This window comes from Scyliorhinus canicula, chromosome 1, assembly GCF_902713615.1.
Source record: "Scyliorhinus canicula chromosome 1, sScyCan1.1, whole genome shotgun sequence".
NCBI classification, from domain to species: Eukaryota; Metazoa; Chordata; class Chondrichthyes; order Carcharhiniformes; family Scyliorhinidae; genus Scyliorhinus; species Scyliorhinus canicula.
In genome coordinates, this window is record NC_052146.1 from 87,873,833 (window position 1) to 87,892,469 (window position 18,637).

An 18,637-nucleotide genomic window follows, 5' to 3' on the forward strand; every position below is an offset into this window, starting at 1 on the left:
TAAGCTCGGCACACAAGCAGTTGCGCTGCTCTGCCACTAGGGGGAGATGCACTGGGAGTGTACGGGAGTTTGTACTGGGCTCCACCCTTGGCTCCACCCACGACTCCTCCCGCTAACTGGAAGTATAAAGGTTGATGCTGAGAGCCTGCCTGCCAGTTCATCTGGAGTTCATCGTGTCACAGGCAGGCTCTGTTGTAAGACGATTAAAACCACTGTTCACTTCTAACCACGTGTCGCGTGAATTGATGGTCTCATCAATACTATGTTTGTGAAACCTACCTCTTCACCCACCTGATGAAGGAGCTGCGCTCTGAAAGCTAGTGATTCCAAATAAACCTGTTGGAATTTAACCTGGTGTTGTAAGACTTCTTACTGCACCCCAGGTAGTTTCAGTTTTATAAACTACAGTTTCTAACACACAGGCATTGTATTGATCAATAGCCAGTAATCTGCCTGGTATTACCAATGATGGGTGGTTGGTTTGTTCGAGCACTTGCCCAACAATTGATGTACAGTCTCTTTCTTCAGGTCTATGATAAAGTAATGGCTGCTTGCTGCAGTGGAAAGCCAGTTAAAGCTGCAGATCATCTTCAATGCACATGCTGGCTTCTGTGAATAGAAGCTCACCTCTGACCTGCTCTGTGAACTTTCCCAGATGAGTGGAATCATTTGCAAGTTCATGCTCTGGGTGTCTTGTGACATCATAAACACTCCAGCTTGATCAGCCATTTAACACTGAGGCCATGTTGACAAAAGAACTGCTGCAGTGATCAGAATATATAATAATAATGGAGTGCTGCAGAATGCCAAGGAAGCTCGTGTACAGTTAGTGGACCGCTAAAGAAGACAAGCTGCCAGCAGGGAAAATCTCGTGGCTGATCACATGAGTTGGCAAGCAAGAGTCTATTCAAAACCCACCTCTTTGACCAGCTTTTGGCCATGCTCCCTTTGGCCTGATGCCGATCTTTGTGATCACGACTCTGTGGAGCACCGTGTGATGTTTTTCTATGTTAAACGAGCCAAAGATCTGCAAGTTGTTGTGTCAGCCACTAAGCACCAGCAGGGATCTCATCAAGCGGGTGAACAGCAGAAACCTTTTGACCCCTGGACAGGCTCTCCGATCTGTAAAATGTGCAGAAGAGTTTTTATCCTTTCATTTTACTTTTACTGTCACCAGGGGAATCATCAAGACTGGTTATATTTCTAATGAGGGGCACGAAGGACTACAGCCTCAAACACAGTAATCATTGACCTTATGGGAATAATTTCCTGGAATAGCTACAATCTCTTTTTAAACACAATTTATCTTAGATTACTTTGAGTCTTATGTTTTCAACCACCCTTCTCTGTATGTCTAAATCTCTGAAAGCATACGTCCCTGGATGGAATTTTCCATTCGGGGACCATGTCCCGTGGCAGGGGTGAGAACTGGGAACATTTTCAATGGCAGGGGATCAGTGGGAATCTGCGACGTATCACAGGATGCTGGCCTACATAATGCAGTCAGAGTTTTCCCGCTTTTTGCATGGCGAGATGGATGGTGCACTCCTCACCATCATATCCAACACCGTATTTGAAAGTTGTCCAGACATCAACTTACCCAACATTGAAGCAGAAGATTCACTTCCTGGAGGATCTGGCAGCTCGAAGATCCAGGTGGTAGATGCTCTACTTACCCACTACCGCATGTGGTGTTCCAGGGTCTACAGCAAGCTGGAGGCCTTCATCTTCCATTCTGATCACCCCAGGCTGCCCCAGACCTTCTTGCCAGTTAATTTGACATGTGCACACTACGTCAGCCCAGACATATTCCGGACTGGCATGATATCCTTCTGGCAGAGCAGAAAATAATAGGGGGAGGACGATTCCAGTTGGACCTCCATCTGCATCCCGTGACCGGAATGCGAAACGGTTTCTTGCGGGAATGGCGACCTGTCATGATGGCCAGGAGCGTACGTTCCAGCCAAACCGATGGAAAACTGACTTTTCAGCTCCTGCCGCGTTGCCCACCAACCCGCACCCCGTGGAGTGGGTCTGGGAAATTCACCGTTTGTCTTGAAATCCAAGAAATGTAATATCAACCTTGGATATCAACGTGGTGTAACAGCAGAATGGTACAGCTTGGCAGCAAGTTTAGACTCATTGGTAGTAGCATGCTGTCAGGATACAGGTACAAAACTAAACCACTTTGTGTTCTGTTTTCTCTGTGGCTAGCCGGATGTTTGGAGGTTGGTTTGTTATAGGACAGTAAGTTCCCTTCCTGTCTTCTTACTGAACAATTGCCTCCTAAGAATATTTTTTCTGAGACATCATCAAGGGATAGATGGCCTGTGGACTTTGATGGAAGTTTCTCCGAATTGGCCACCTTCTTTGTTGTTGCCTCGCTCATTTTTCTCTTCTTCCAACTTCAATGCCTCCATTTTAAGTGGGACACAAATTAGAACACTTATTCTCAGCTTTATGAAAAGAACTTGGTTACAGGAGAAGATCATCTGAAAATAAAGAAAGGTATTTTGAAGAATTCCTTTTCAATCATGTGGCTGCGAAAATATTTTTATAATTGCTTCTGTCAAAGCTTGAACATTCAAGGCCTGTCACCTCCTAGTTTGACAAGTTATGCACGTAATGTACTATTCTATTTCACAACCTTATTGAAAGTCAGTTGCAATTCTGGCATGCATGTCGGAATAGCAAACTTTGATCTCATTATTCCATCATTAGTCTCCATGGACCATGGGCCTATTGTAAGCCACTGCCAGTCCCAGCACAATAGTTTTTTTTAGATAAGTCTCGATATTATGCCCCAAATTACAGCCCCCTAAGTCAGAACTTTGCTGCTTTTAAACCACAAAAAGTGGAATTTGACCAAATTACTTTGCTTATCCATTGTTTGGCAAGTGTCACTCCAAGCTCATTTTTTTGTTTGCCAGGAGCAGTAACCTCTATAGATATTTAAATAATAATATAGAATAATTAAACATACTTGATGTAATAAATTTAATCATATGAATTAAGCTTAAGTGTACAAAGGTGGAGAGGAGTCATTGGATAACTACTTCAGCATATTTATGGAGACACTCATTGACAATTAAGTCTGAAACTGAGTAAAGATTGTCTTCTGATCTCTGTCAGGAGTTTAACAACAAAACTCTCTATCTTAAGGGGAACAAAAGCAATGTTATAATTGAATATCAACTGGTTTCCTTGTAATGTACATTAGTCTCAAAATAAGAGCACTAAAGATGCGAACAGGAAGTTACCATCAACAATATTTGGTACAACCTTATTTGTGCCACTGCCAAGAATTTATTTAAAAAAAAAAAAAATTTAGAGTACCGAATTCATTTATCCAATTAAGGGGCAATTTAGTGTGGCCAATCCACCTACCATGCATATCTTTGGGTTGTGGGGGCAAAACTCACGCAAACACGGGGAGAATGTGCAAACCCCACACGGACAGTGACCCAGAGCCGGGATCGGACCTGGGACCTCAGTGCCTTGAGGCTGCAGTGCTACCACTGCACCACCATGCTGCCCTGCCACTCCCAACAATAACAAGAATGTTCTTACATCAGCAATCCTGGTCATGCATTATCCTGCACTTAAAAAGGATTTACATTACTTCCAAACAACGCACAACACACTTCTGTCAATTTATTATAATGATGCGTTTATGATAGCTAAAGGTGACAATGATTTTACAGCATTTGTCTGAGCCACATTGCCAATGTATTGTAACGTCAGAGGAGAATAATGGTCTTCATAGCCGGTCTATCTACATTCTGCACTTAAGAATGCTTCTTTGTATATGCTTCATTTCAACTGGTTCTGCAGCTGATTATAGGCACATTTGGCGAAGAAGGTTTCGACCTACATATTAGCCTGGAATATTACTGGTAGTGTTTTCACTCGCTCTACAATGAAATTGTAAATTTAAACTTAGAACAAGGTAAGATGAACTTATTTTATGCCCTGTGTTTCTTGTAGATTAAAAATACAATTTGTCTATAGAAACATGTTTCTCCACAAATGTTTGCCTTTAGTATCTATTTAAAATGATCTGCAAACATGAGAGGTTATAATTATCAGGAAAGATTTAACAGGCTGGGGTTCTTACCTCTAGAAAAATGAAGACAAAGGATCTTTAATGTTAAGAAGGGGTTGGATTGGGAAAATTAGAAGTAGTTCCCACTTACATAGATCTAATAGAAATTCAGGTGAAACTTCTTTACCTGTGGCACTCACCACCACAGGGAGTGGCTAAGGCAAATGGGAGAGAATAATTTGAGGGAAAGCTGGATGCGCACTGGAGAAAGGAATAGAACATTGTGCTAAGAGAGTTATCTAAGGGAACTGGCTTCACCTACATGGACCGAATGTCCATGTAACTGAGAGATCTAAACAAAGAGCTGCCGCAAGTTTGGATGTTGACAATCTGTATGCAGAGGAAGGGAATAGCTGAAGAATTTAGGAATCCAACAGTTTCAAGTCCTTGTAAAAGAATGAGTTAGGGTTGGAGGCAAATCCTGAGTTTGTACAGTGAAAATGCAGGGAAGAGGAAATAAGTGCAGAATTATGATTTAGTAGCTACGGACGAACAATAGAAGAATGTTAAGACGAACAATGTTCCTTTATAGATGATCCACCTACATTATTCATTTTGGTTGCCTTTTTGGGTTTTATCCAAACTGATTCTGCTTTTGATTGTAGGCACATTTGAGAAAGCTCCCTGGTTTCAGTCAAAATATCAGCCTGGGATATTGCAGGCAGTGTTTTCACCCAATACTTTCTCCAGTGAAATAATTCTAAACTTAGATCAAGGTAAGTTGAATTTATTTTACGATCTGTATGTTTTGTAGATAAAAAGTATAATTAATTTATCTATGGAAATAAATATTTTCCCACAAATGTTCGCTTTTCACCATCTTTTCGAAAAGATTTGCAATTTGACACCGGAACTGAAATGAGAGATTAAACAAGCTGGGGCACTTTTCTTGAAAGAAGAGCAAGTTGAGAGGTGATCTGATTGAGATCTTTAAAATTAAGAGATCTGATATGGTAAGCATAGAGAAGATATTTCCATTTGTGTGTGTGGGGGGACACCAACGGTAGGGGTTATGAATAAATGCAATAGTGAATTAAAGAGAAACTTCTTTACCGGAGAGTGGTGAGAATATGGAACTTGGTACTACACCGTGTTATCCATTAAAGTTGTGAAAAATGGAAAGATATTAAGAAATGTGCTTTTATTTTGATTGATTGATTGATACTTATTGCCACATGTACCGAATTACAGTGAAAAGTATTTTTCTCCGGCCAAGGCCTAATTTTGCTTTTAAAAGACACAATGCACTGTTAAAAGGATTTTTTGTTGCTTTATTTAGCTGATTATTATTATTAATCATCAGTTTTTCTTCAGTTTTCTTAAATCAGTGTTTTATTGTCTTTACACCTATGATTTTGTTAGTTTTGTCACTTTATAGTTTTCTCAAATCACAATGTTTGCCATGCTGCGCTGGCAATCCCAGATACCACTTTGTGATCTGCCATAAGTAGGTGGACAAAAGCAGCGCATGGAATCATGTCCTTGCCTGAATGTTGAATATAGGAATATTAGCATAAGCCTAAGTTTGAATGACAATCTGACTGGTAGTCACACATATGCGCCTACTACATGTGTTTAGTTTATAATATGAATCTAGCCCTCGGCAGTACAGAAGATTACTGAATTTGTGTGGTGTATCACAGAAGGCTGTTTGGATAATCCCTTTTTTTAAATGTCACAGCTTTTTATTGAAATATTGTTGTTTTATTTGAATTGTTTAAGGAGTCAGTGTTCAATAACATTTTACCTGGCCATATTTATTTTTAATTTTAAAAACTGCTATTGAATATGGTAGCACAATTTTGAGAGAAGAAAAGCAGCAGTCCAATTTCCCAATAAACATCTAATTCTACCCGAAATTGCAGTTATTATCTGCTATAATATTTGTGCTACATTGACCTAGATCTGTTCAAGTACAGATATAGCTGAATCATGCAGTGTGATCAGAAGGAACTAATTTAAGAAATTGTTCAAATGAACAGATTACCATTCACTTTCAAATATTCCTACAAATGAAGGTGGTTTTATTTAGTATTTTTTTAAATCTTGAAATGTCCAAAACAAATTCCCAATGGATATTTGCACTCACTATTATAATATGTAGATTCTCATGCAGCCAGGTTGTGCATAACAAGGTGCCATAAACCACAATTTTATAAATGACAAAATATTCTGTTTTAGTGATTATGACAAGAGTTGAACAATTCCCCTACTCTTCTCTAAATAGTGCAAAGCAATCTTATACACCAGTTGAGAGAGGAAGCTCATGCAAAAGACAACGGGTGGAATCTTACCATATTTTTCCAAAGCGTCAGTCTCAGACTAAAAATGGGCATGTAATATTCTAATTGCACAGACCTTTCTCTCCAGGACTTTAAAGCAAAAAAGGAGTGGACATGGTTTATGCTGTAACTCTGGTGGGGATGGAGCCGGCACGCAGCTCCACAGAGATCGGGGCGCCATCTTTAAAGGGTCCCAATCAGAATTGAAGTTTTACTGTCCATACCCCCCCTCCCCCACTCCCTAGACAACCATTGCACCCCCACCATCACCACTGCAGCACTATCGCCAGCATTTCCCCTCAGTGGGCGCTCCTTCCATGCTTGCAGGTTCCCCCTCACTGCCCATTCTCCCCCCACCCGCCATTAATGGAACCCCTATGCCCCCCCACCCCCGGGCTACCACAAAGGCCTGCTCCTGGCAATGCAAACTTGGCAGTACCAACCAGTGCCAGGGGGCTGTGCCAGAGTAGTGCCCGGGCATGTCCCTCTCCCCTCCGGGGGCTATACGTACCTTTGTCCCCCAGGAGGGATCCCCTCTGCTGAATCCTATATTTAAAAAGCTGTTGTAAACCATTGTCAACGTGACGTCGTGTCCACGAGGTATGAATATTCAGTGAGGGGGGTCCAGTGGCAGGGAGGCCCGTTAATTAAAATACATTTAAATTAGTTCCCTACCCTTTGTGTGTGTGACCTTCGTAACGCTGCCGGAGAGGGGCGGGGAAAATCAGGAAAGGCGATCTCTCTGGAGAGAATCTCTCTGGATGTTCTGCCCACATCGCTGTTTTCACTGACAGTGTTCACGGGCTGAAAATCACCCCCAACATTTCTAACTGTGCACTAAACTGAACTGTCAGCCTATATCATGTGCTCTCTGGATGGGGCTTCAAGCTATGAACTTCTAACTCAGAAATGAGTTCTACATCTGAGCCAAGAATGATACCTCTTTGTTGCTTATATTGATTTTTAGATCTTTATGTTATGAAATTCAGTTAGCATCTACATGTAATGGGGATGAACGTAGCATTGGACTCTGAAGTCCAAAGAGTACGATTTTTTACATTGTAAATTTCAGTGATTATTGCAAAATATAAAATATAATGTGAGTTATTTTGCAATAAACAGACTGAGCATCTTTGAACCTGGTTTAGCTTACTTCAGTGGAAACTCAGGGCGGGATGTACTTATCGTGCTGCGCTCGAAAAGCAGCACGGTGCTGTGCAACGCGATTGGTAGATGCTGGGAGATCACACTTCCAGGATCTACCCTGCTTGTCACAACTCACGAGATCTAACATGAGCTTGTGAGACCCAATTATTGTGGGCGGGATTGCTTTCTGGCAAATTTACATATTAAAGTGAGCCAGCTAGTCTCACTCTAATATGCGTTACCAAGATCTAACCAAGGTGTGGGATCTAACTCCCTTGCCTTGGAGACCTTGGGTGAGTGCCGTTCAGTACTGCTCACCACAAACAGGGGCCAGATGGAATGGCACGTCTAGGGGTCTCCCAAGGGATTGGACGCCCCAAGGTGCGTGTACTCTGGGCAAGGTGGTACCCTGGAACTGCTGGGGCCACCTGAGCACCCTGGCATTGGCCTGGCACTGCCAAGGTGCCTACATGGCTTTTCCAGCTGGCAAGGGCACTGCAAGGTTGCCAGGCTGGCATTGCCAAGGTGCCAAGCTGGTATTTTCTGCGTGGCAGAGATTGGGCCAGGGTGGCCCTGTGTGGGTGTGTCTGGAACCAGCGAGAGTCTGCAGCAACATTCTGACAGTAAACTATTTACATATAGGATCTCTGTTGTAAATGTTAGACTAATCAGCCTCATTGTTGAATATTGACAAAAGTATGTGGCAAAAATCTCCACTGGAAGTTGAACAGGAAGAGCAAGCATACACAAATTTTAAATGATCTGTGGATAAATCCTAGATTTCCTGCTGTAGTAAAGTAACCGGTGCTGTTTATTCCTAGAGTGAACAAGAATGGGATGGTATTTCCTTCATTCTCTGCTGAATGGGGTCAACAAGTACTCAACATCCCTGGGGAAAGTGTGGATTGCGGTCATTTTCATTTTCCGTATCCTGATTTTGGTGGTGGCAGCCGAGACTGTATGGGGAGATGAACAGAGTGACTTTGTGTGCAACACACAGCAACCTGGCTGCAGGAATGTGTGCTACGATTATTTCTTCCCCATCTCCCACATCAGGCTGTGGGTTTTCCAGCTCCTCTTTGTGTCCATCCCATCATTTCTCATCGGTATGCATGTTTATCAAAGGAAAAAATGCAAGAAGAATATAAAAATCTTTAATCAGAATAAAGGTTTGCAGAAAGCAAAAATCGATGCCCCTCTGCTTCGAACTTACTTGGTCAGCATTTTCTTCAAAATGGCATTTGAAGCTGTCTTTATGTACTTATTTTATTGGATTTATGAAGGCTACAAGATGCTCAGACTTGTCAAATGCAGTGAATATCCCTGTCCTAATACTGTGGATTGCTTCATTTCTAGGCCAACGGAGAAAACTATTTTCACTGTTTTTATGTTAGTGACTTCAGCAGTATGTATCTTGTTAAATATTGCTGAATTGTGCTATTTGTTTGTAAGGTATTTCATTGTGCAATGGAAGAAAAGCTTGGCTTCTGCAACAGCGAACAATGAACAAGACAAAAGATTAGCACTTGCGCCTAATTCCTCAAATATCAGCATAGCAAAAGTCGATGATGACCAAAACAGCAGTTCAGATCATACTTCTATATGCTAATAAAGCCAATGATTTGTGAATTATTTATAATGATAGAATGTGTATATATTTCATGGCTCACCAGATCATTGTGTGACTTTGCAATGTCATATTTTCAGGAAGAAATGATAAACTTGCACTTTTTATGCATTCAAGACATTTTTATTTTGGATTATTCCATTTGTCACTGTTACATGTCACAGATATTTGTGAGGATGTGATCACTGCCTTTTTTGTAATGCTGTGGAGTGGATCTCTGAGAATGTGACCTCTATCAAATATGATTTGGAGATGCTGCTGTCCATCACGCATGTTCACCAAAGAAGGATCATAAATAAAGTGATTCATGCATAGATGATAAGGAACCTGAAGCAAATTAGAAGCCCCATGTTTTGAGTGGAAGAAAGATTTCAGTACATCAAATAATTAGATTAGGTGCAATGTTTTATACAAAACTAGATAATTGAGCCTAATATACTTGATAATTGGGAGTTGCTTGATGTTCATGTAAATGAGCAAAGGTTGAGATACAAAGGAGTGAAACATGCCACAGGCGGTCCATGGGGCACATTCACACAATGGCCCATAACTTCTATGCACCACTATTTCTTGATGCCACTTCAATACAACTATTGGAGGCTGGCACCTATGTTGTCACAGCTGAAGTGGGAATCTGGCTGCTGAGGTTCACTTCTAAGTGGATCGATGCTGGAAACCTAGGTCAGAATTTCTTTTAGCCCTCCAGAGCTTGCGTTCAGGTCTTTTATGTTGAATGTGCTGCCATTAGTGAGAATGCTGTCGATGTCCTGTTATTGACATTCCTTCAATATGAAAGTGTCTTTAACAGTGGAATGTGGAAAAGTTCAGTAAATGTAACTAGAAAGTTTCTCCTTCATATGTTGCCTTGGCCCTTGTGTGATGACTGATTGTTAAAAAGTGAACAGCAGATAATAAACAATAGATTATGTGGCAGATAATGAAGCAACAAATTCTACTTTCAGTTTAGGTTTGTTATTCGATTGACTATTTATAAATAGGTTTTCAGATTTTCTCTTTCTCTTTCTTCCCCTGGGGAATGGATCCAGAATATTCTTTCTCCATGAGGGAAATGAGGGAAGTCTGGTTGTCTGGTCATTGAGCTGAGAAACTGATTGACTTTAACTCCTAGATGTAATAGGAATATGCAACACAATTATTGTTTGTTGGGATATGGACAGCACAGCAACCTTTTTGGAATGTAATTCTGTACACCGTGCTATATGGATGATGATATGCTGCAATAAATTGTTCTTATTTAAATTAAACTGTGTCCTGGTTTATATCTGCATTTGGAACTGAAGTGGCAAAATTTGATGGCCTCCAATGAGGCGGGTTTGGGTTGGGGGGGGAAGTAAATTTAATCCGCCTTCGCCTTCCAGTCCTGCTTTGATTAAACCTGGGACAAAATGGCTCATGGACAACCTTTCTATTCTGTTCCAATTAATGGCCACTTAAGGACCTTGTCCCACGGCTTGTGTTCAACCAGCAGCAGGCAGCATCTCGCTATGCAAGGAACAAGGAAAGCAAAATTCTGCTGTGTTTGATTGCAGGCTCCTCGGAAGTGGTCTCTCATTCATATGTACGCTGTGTCTGATTGAAGGATTGAAGGACCTGGCGTTGGGAAGGGGGCTGCATTTTGAGAACCACCATTTGCGTTTGCTGCCAACCTCCATTACCCCACCTCCCATGACACCCACCCCATGACCCCTACTCCAGCCGCACTCATCTTTGCCCTCATCCCCATGGTGATCGTAGGCCTGTCTCTGGGCACATTACCAGCAGCTTCTACTGGTCCAGCTGCTACTGCCTGCAATGTGGGGTGAGACGGTGGAATAGTGGTGATGGCTAATAATTCAGAGGCCCTGGTTTGAAGACACAGGTTCAGATCCCACCACGGCAGCTGGTAGAATTTAAATTCAATTAATAAACCTGGAATATAAAGTAAGTCTCCATAATGATGCCCATGAAACTATCAATGATTATCGTAAAAACCCATCTGGTTCACTAATGTCCTTTTGGATAGGAAATATTCTTACCCACTCTGACCTACCCATGATTCCAGGTCCAGAGCAATGTGCTTGACATTTAATTGCCCTCAGAAATGGAAGCCACTCAATTCAAGGATGATTAGGGATGGGAACAAATGCTGGCCTAGCCAGTGATGCCCAATCCCATTAAAATATAAAATAAAAGATAACTGCTGTTGGAGTGCTGGATTTCCTTCCCTTGAGTCCTTGATACTGAGGAAAGCTTTCCAAGGCCACTTAAGGGCAACTTTGACATTTCATTCTGGCAGCCATTCTCAAAGAGGTGAAGGGTGGGGGGTCTTCTGCCGGTTATCCCGCTGGTGGGCAAAAACCCCATTGCCTCAATTAAATTCCGCCTAAGGAGTGAGGGCAATATTGAGCACAATTATGAGCTGGAATATAGACATAGCAAGAGATGGCTGGCATGGCGGCACAGTGGTTAGCACTGCTGCATCACAGCACCGGGGACCCGGGTTTGATTTGACCTTGGGTGACCGTGTGAAGTTTGCAGATTCTTCCTGTTTCTGCGTGAGTTTCCTCCGGGTTCTCCGGTTTCCTCCCACAGTCTAAGGATGTCTAAATTAGGTGGATTGGCCTTGCTAAATTGCCCCTTAGTGTCCAAAGATGTGCAGATTAGACTAGGTTACGGGGATAGGCTAGGGATAATAATCTTTACATAGAACATAGAACATTACAGCGCAGTACGGGCCCTTCGGCCCTCGATGTTGCGCCGACCTGTGAAACCATCTGAAGCCTATCTGACCTACACTATTCCATTTTCATCCATATGTCTATCCAGTGACCACTTAAATGCCCTTAAAGTTGGCGAGTCTACTACTGTTGCAGGCAGGGCGTTCCACACCCCTACTACTCTCTGAGTAAAGAAACTGCCTCTGACATCTGTCCTATATCTACCACCCCTCAATTTAAAGCTATGTTCCCTCGTGTTGGTCATCACCATCTGAGGAAAAAGACTCTCACTGTCCACCCTATCTAACCCTCTGACTATCTTATATGTCTCTATTAAGTCACCTCTCAGCCTTCTCCTCTCTAACGAAAACAACCTCAAGTCCCTGAGCCTTTCCTCGTAAGACCTTCCCTCCATACCAGGCAACATCCTAGTAAATCTCCTCTGAACCCTTTCCAAAGCTTCCACATCCTTCCTATAATGTGGTGACCAGAACTGCACGCAGTACTCCAGGAGCGGCCGCACCAGAGTTATGTACAGCTGCAGCATGACCTTGTGGCTCCGAAACTCAATCCCCCTGCTGATAAAGGCTAGCACGCCATATGCCTTCTTAACAGCCCTATTAACCTGGGTGGCAACTTTCAGGGATTTATGTACCTGGATGCCGAGATCTCTCTGTTCATCTACACTACCAAGAATCTTGCCATTAGCCCAGTACTCTGCATTCCTGTTACTCCTTCCAAAGTGAACCACCTCACACTTTTCCGCATTAAACTCCATCTGCCACCTCTCAGCCCAGCTTTGCAGCTTATCTATGTCCCTCTGTATCCTATAACATCTTTCAGCACTATCCATAACTCCACCGACCTTCGTGTCATCTGCAAATTTACTAACCCATCCTTCTACACCCTCTTCCAGGTCATTTATAAAAATGACAAACAGCAGTGGCCCCAAAACAGATCCTTGCGGTACACCACTAGTAACTGAACTCCAGGATGAACATTTGCCATCAACCACCAAACCAAACTGATCCAAACCGCTAAATCACCTTCAATCCCATACTTCCTTATTTTCTGCAATAGCCTACCGTGGAGAACCTTCTCAAACGCCTTACTGAAATCCATATACACCACATCAACAGCTTTACCCTCATCCACCTGTTTGGTCACCTTCTCAAAAAACTCAATAAGGTTTGTGAGGCATGACCTACCCTTCACAAAACCGTGTTGACTATCGCTAATCAACTTGTTCTTTTCAAGATGATTATAAACCCTATCTCTTATAACCTTTTCCAACATTTTACCCACAACCGAAGTAAGGCTCACAGGTCTATAATTACCAGGGTTGTCTCTACTCCCCTTCTTGAACAAGGGGACAACATTTGCTATCCTCCAGTCTTCCGGCACTATTCCTATCGACAAAGACGACATAAAGATCAAGGACAAAGGTTCTGCAATCTCCTCCCTGGCTTCCCAGAGAATCCTAGGATAAATCCCATCTGGCCCAGGGGACTTATCTATTTTGATATTTTCCAAAATTGATAACACCTCCTCCTTTTGAACCTCAATTCCATCTAGCCTGGTCGACTGAACCTGAGTATTCTCCTCGACAGCATTGTCTTTCTCCAGTGTAAACACTGATGAAAAATATCCATTTAACGCTTCCCCTATCTCCTCTGATTCCACACACAACTTTCCACTACTATCCTTGATTGGCCCTAATTTTACTCTAGTCATTCTTTTGTTCCTGATATATTAGTGTCACAAGTAAGGTTACAATACTGCAATTAAGTTACTGTGAAAAGCCCCTAGTCACCACACTCTGGCGTCTGTTCGGGTACACAGAGGGAGAATTCAGAATGTCCAATTCACCTAACAAGCACGTCTTTCAGGACTTGTGGGAGGAAACCGGAGCATCCGGAGGAAACACGGGGAAAATGTGCAGACTCCGCACAGACAATGACCCAAGCCCGGAATCGAACCTGGGAACCTGGTGTTGTGAAGCAACAGTGCTATCCATTGTGCTAGCTAGGTAGGTGTAGAATCCGACAAAGTGACCCATGGGAACTCACAATTGGATACAAAACTACCAATGATTTACTTCTCATACAAACAATCCCTCCACTCCCCAAAGGGTCCTCCTCCTGACCTGTATCCAGGTCAGGGTTCATATACTGAGAGGCTCCCCTTGTTAAGGGGGAAGCCCAGCCCCATTCATCGGGAAGTTCGTATTTTGAGGTGGTCACAGGGAAATGGACGGTGCACACCCTGTGACACCCGAGGGGGTCATAACACCCCTCCTCCCCCCTAGTCTGGAGAAATGTTCATTGTCTGTAGTGAAGGACCCCTGGTCCACTTAACTTGAGGGCGGCATTCAGGCGTCAACAGAGCTGGGCCGGTGGGTTTATATCACACCGGGGATCTGCATTTCCTCACAGAGCGCCTTGGCTGGATCAGTATGGCCGATGTGGACTGTGGCACATCGACGTCTGGTTGTTGCTGGAATCCATTTCAAAATCAGGATCGAAATCTGATAGGTTGGCATCAGGTTGGCAACAGGCATCTCATCTTCCTGTATATCGATGGCTGGTTGAGCGGCTGGTCGAGGCAGCAATGGCTATCATGGGATTAGCGGGACCAGGGCATCTGAAATAGGCTCCGGTGGCTCCTGGATGCGCCGGAAAATTTGGTCCACATGTTGATCGGACTCTGTTTTGAGCCCACAGCAAATGAGAGACTCGCGCCATATGGTGCAGTACCACGCCCAAATCCACGTGGCCCCGGTGCCAAAATTGTGGACGTAAACTGCATCCCCGGATGCGAAGCACTGGAGCGACGTGCTCCTGCCTGCATCCAATTCGGATTGGTCTTGACAGCGGTGGACTTTCTCCCAGATGTCTGGGATGACCACGAGTAGCTCAGCCGGTGTGACCCCTGTGGTGGCGCTAAGGTCCAATAAAATAAAACCTGAGCTAACTGGGGTCTCCCAGGACTCGGTGGTTAGTTTCTTCATGCCCCACTTGAATGTCGAGACCACCCGTTCAGCCAACCCATTAGAAGGCGATTGGTACGAGGCGGTCGGCACGTGATGAATGCCGTTTGCGGACACGAAAGCCCCAAACTCTGCACTGGTAAACGTGCACCATTGTTGGTGACCAGCACCTCGGGAATGCTGTGGATACTGAACATGTACCGCAAGCGTTCCACAGCTGCCCTTGTGGTGATTGCCTGCATCTTGTGGACTTTCAACCATTTTGAATGGGTGTCTACCATGATCAGGATCATTGTCCCCCCAAAAGATCGAGTAAAATCGATGTGAAAGCGAGACCACAGTCGGCCCGGCCATTCCCAAGGGTGTAGTGATGCCACTTGCCCGGCCTTCTGGTTCTCCTGGCATGATCTTCTGAGCTTCTTGATGGCTGTGTAATTCTGGGCCATCAGACATAGCCACGGGCCAGCACCTTCAACTTGGATACCCCCTGTTGTGGAGGTGTTCCAGAATGGGGGCACGCCGGTGCTCCAGGAATCCCACCCTCATCGCCAGTGTAGAATACGATGAAGTGACCACAAGGACACTCACAGTTGGATACAGAACGAACACCAATTTACTTCTCATACAAACAATCTCTTCACTCCCCAAAAGGTCCTCCTCCCCCACCTGTATCCAGGTCAGGGTTGTTAAAGGGTAAGCCCAGCCCTGTTCATCGGGGAAGTTCATATTCTGAGGCGGTCATGGGAAACAGACGGTGCTCATACCGTTGTTGTGTTCTACTTCTTCGTGTAACATAAGCTGCTTCCTTGATGTATGCTTTGACAAAGGAAGGTCCAGACTTTGTAATGAGTTCAATATGTTTATTGAACTATTAACACAGTTCTTAAATGAGCTTGATGCTAATCTCATGCTAATCTAATTGTAGCAACTCAGTCTAACTAAACCAGCCTGCTCTAAGCCATGTGCTGGGTCTGATGCTTCTGAACAACCCTGATGTACTCTCTAGATGTCTGTCTGTGGAAAGAGACAGAGCAAGCGTGCCCTGTCCTTTTATATGGGTTGTGTAATGCCCCCTTGTAGTAATGCCACCTCTGGGTGTTTTGACTGCTCATTGGTTGTGTCCTATTCTAATTATTCATTAGCTGCATGTTTGCATATCATGACATCTCCAGTGCTCCCTCTAGTGTTTACTTAGTTGTAGTGTATTTACATTAACCCCTTATGTATATACAGTGATGCATATCACCACACCCATGACCTCCGAAGGGGTCATAACAATAGGGTGCTCTTTCGGAGGGTCAGTGCAGATCTGATGGGCCGAAAGGCCCCCTTCTACACCGTAGGGATTCTATGAAGAAAACTATTATGAGTGGATTATATTGTGAGGTAACAAATTGGAATATTTTCTGTATTCAATAGTTTCCGTATGATGTTTAGAACCCTATGGGCTGGATTCTCCGCCGTGGGGATGCTCCGTTTTGCCGGCAGCCCGGGAGGTTTCCCGACAGCGTGGGGCTGCCCCACAACAGGAAATTCCATTGACAAGCCAGTGAAACAGAGCATCCCAAAGGCGTGCTGAATCAGAAATCTGGTGCGGCGCGACGGAGAAACCCGCTCCGGTTTATATTCACCAGCTTTTATGAACTTCTTAAGAACAAGAGATATGTCAACATTTGGGGCAACAAATACTCAGGGAGTTAGTCAATAGTCAGGTGTCAGCAGTGGCCCAGGAATTAATGTCAAATCTGTAAAAATCTCATTTCAATGGGGTTTATATCGCCTCATGTCAGAGAATGTTGCAGACTAATTGATAGAAATTGTTCCTCCGTGATGAACTAATACACTGTTATCTTTTGGCCATGCAACTAACAGGATGGTAGCAGGTGAACTGTAGGGACTTCATTTATTATTTTTAAAAAAGAAATTCCTATGTTCCTACCAGATTCCTAGCTGCAGTAAAGTAACTGGTGCTGTTTATTCCTAGGGTGATCCAAAATGGATTGGCATTCTCTTCAGTCTCTGCTGGGTGGAGTCAACAAGTACTCAACACCGCTGGGAAAAGTGTGGCTCTCAGTTGTTTTCATTTTCCGTGTCCTGATTTTGGTGGTGGCAGCCGAGACTGTATGGGGAGATGAACAGAGTGACTTTGTGTGCAACACACAGCAACCTGGCTGCAGGAATGTGTGCTACGATTATTTCTTCCCCATCTCCCACATCAGGCTGTGGGTTTTCCAGCTCCTCTTTGTGTCCATCCCATCGTTTCTCATCGGTATGCATGTTTATCAACGGAAAAAATGCAAGAAGAATATAAAAATCTTTAATCGGAATGAAGGTTTGCAGAAAGCAAAAATCGATGTCCCCCTGCTTCGAACTTATTTGGTCAGCATTTTCTTCAAAATGGCATTTGAAGCTGTCTTTATGTACTTATTTTATTGGATTTATGAAGGCTACAAGATGCTCAGACTTGTCAAATGTAGTGAATATCCCTGTCCTAATACTGTGGATTGCTTCATTTCTAGGCCAACTGAGAAAACAATCTGTACAATCTTCATGTTAGTGTCTTCAGCTGTGTGCATGATGTTGAATCTTGCTGAACTGTGCTACTTGATTGTACGATACTATCTTTTTCAGTATAAGCAGGCTCTCTTCAGTAAAGAACAATAAAAATAGAACAACTGACCATCCTTATAAATAGTAATTGATCAAAACTTGAAGGAAACCGACAGATCTGAATAGTGATTTGTCTAAATACGGTATGGATCCTCACTAAAACAGTTCCCTGAAATGTCCAATTCGTCCTTCACATTTAGCTCTGCAAACGTATTCAAAATTTGAACATGAAGAGGAATTTAGGACTACTTGTTGAAAAAAACTATTTATTTCCTCTTCCTGATATTTTCCTCCACCAATTTCCTTATTTCTTCCTGAACGTTGTGGGGTGCATGTCCATACTTGTTCCTGTGTACCTCGTCGAGTGATCAGCATTATTCACAGCAGTGACTGTCCGCTTATGGACATGCGTGAATAATTTTCAGGACTATTGTCTCCAACTGCAGGGCCCGAGTTCAGATGAACTATTGATCAAATCTAGGAATTGCATCATCCTTTTGACTCAGCGACTTGCTGGATAAGCAGGCAGCCACAGAAAATCTTTTAATGATTCATCCATATAATCCAAGAATGAATGCCTTTAATCGGAGGTAGATTTTGGATCTGCAAGATACTGCATGTAACATATCACATGGGTGGCACGGTAACACAGTGGTTAGCACTGTTGCTACACAGCGCCAGGGTCCCAGGATCGATTCCCGGCTGGGTCACTGTCTGTGCGGAGTCTGTACGTTCTCCCTGTGTCTGCGTGGGTTTCCTCCGGATGCTCCGGTTTCCTCCCACAAGTCCTGAAAGACGTGCTTGTTAGGTGAATTAGACATTCTGAACTTTCCTTCTGTCTACCTGAACAGGTGCTGGACTGCGGCGACTAGGGGATTTTCACAGTAAATTAATTGCAGTGTTAATGGAAGCATACTTGTGACAATAATAATTTTTTAAAAAATAAATTTAGATTACCCAATTATTTTTTCCAATTAAGGGGCAATTTAGCGTGGCCAATCCACCTACTCTGCACATTTTTGGGTTGTGGGGGCGAAACCCACGCAGACACGGGGAGAATATGCAAACTCCACACGGACAGTGACCCAGAGCCGGGATCGAACCTGGGACCTCAGCCCCGTGAGGCGGTTGTGCTAACCACTAGGCTACCGTGCTGCCCTA

At 43.5% G+C, this 18,637-nt stretch overlaps 2 protein-coding genes across 5 annotated transcripts; both read left to right on the top strand.

The window, feature by feature from the left end:
• Positions 1-3,855: 3,855 nt before the first annotated feature.
• On the top strand, positions 3,856-17,550 carry LOC119964889 (gap junction beta-2 protein-like). Of its 2 annotated transcripts, XM_038794977.1 has the most exons (3): positions 3,856-3,949; positions 4,711-4,821; positions 16,851-17,550. In XM_038794977.1, exon 3 carries the CDS (start codon positions 16,862-16,864, stop codon positions 17,528-17,530), a length of 669 nt encoding a protein of 222 aa, XP_038650905.1. In that variant the 5' UTR covers positions 3,856-3,949; positions 4,711-4,821; positions 16,851-16,861; the 3' UTR covers positions 17,531-17,550. The 2 variants fall into 2 exon arrangements, with proteins under 2 accessions (XP_038650905.1, XP_038650915.1); XM_038794987.1 differs by lacking the exons at positions 3,856-3,949; positions 4,711-4,821 and adding an exon at positions 16,639-16,756.
• Positions 3,920-10,425, top strand: LOC119964874 (gap junction beta-2 protein-like). 3 transcript variants are annotated; one of them, XM_038794958.1, is made up of 3 exons: positions 4,718-4,821; positions 4,938-5,058; positions 8,355-10,425. In XM_038794958.1, the coding sequence occupies exon 3, from the start codon at positions 8,366-8,368 to the stop codon at positions 9,140-9,142; it is 777 nt and encodes a 258-aa protein (XP_038650886.1). In that variant the 5' UTR covers positions 4,718-4,821; positions 4,938-5,058; positions 8,355-8,365; the 3' UTR covers positions 9,143-10,425. The 3 variants fall into 3 exon arrangements, with proteins under 3 accessions (XP_038650896.1, XP_038650878.1, XP_038650886.1); XM_038794968.1 differs by lacking the exons at positions 4,718-4,821; positions 4,938-5,058 and adding an exon at positions 3,920-3,949; XM_038794950.1 differs by lacking the exon at positions 4,938-5,058 and having other exon boundaries at positions 4,711-4,821.
• Positions 17,551-18,637: the final 1,087 nt, after the last annotated feature.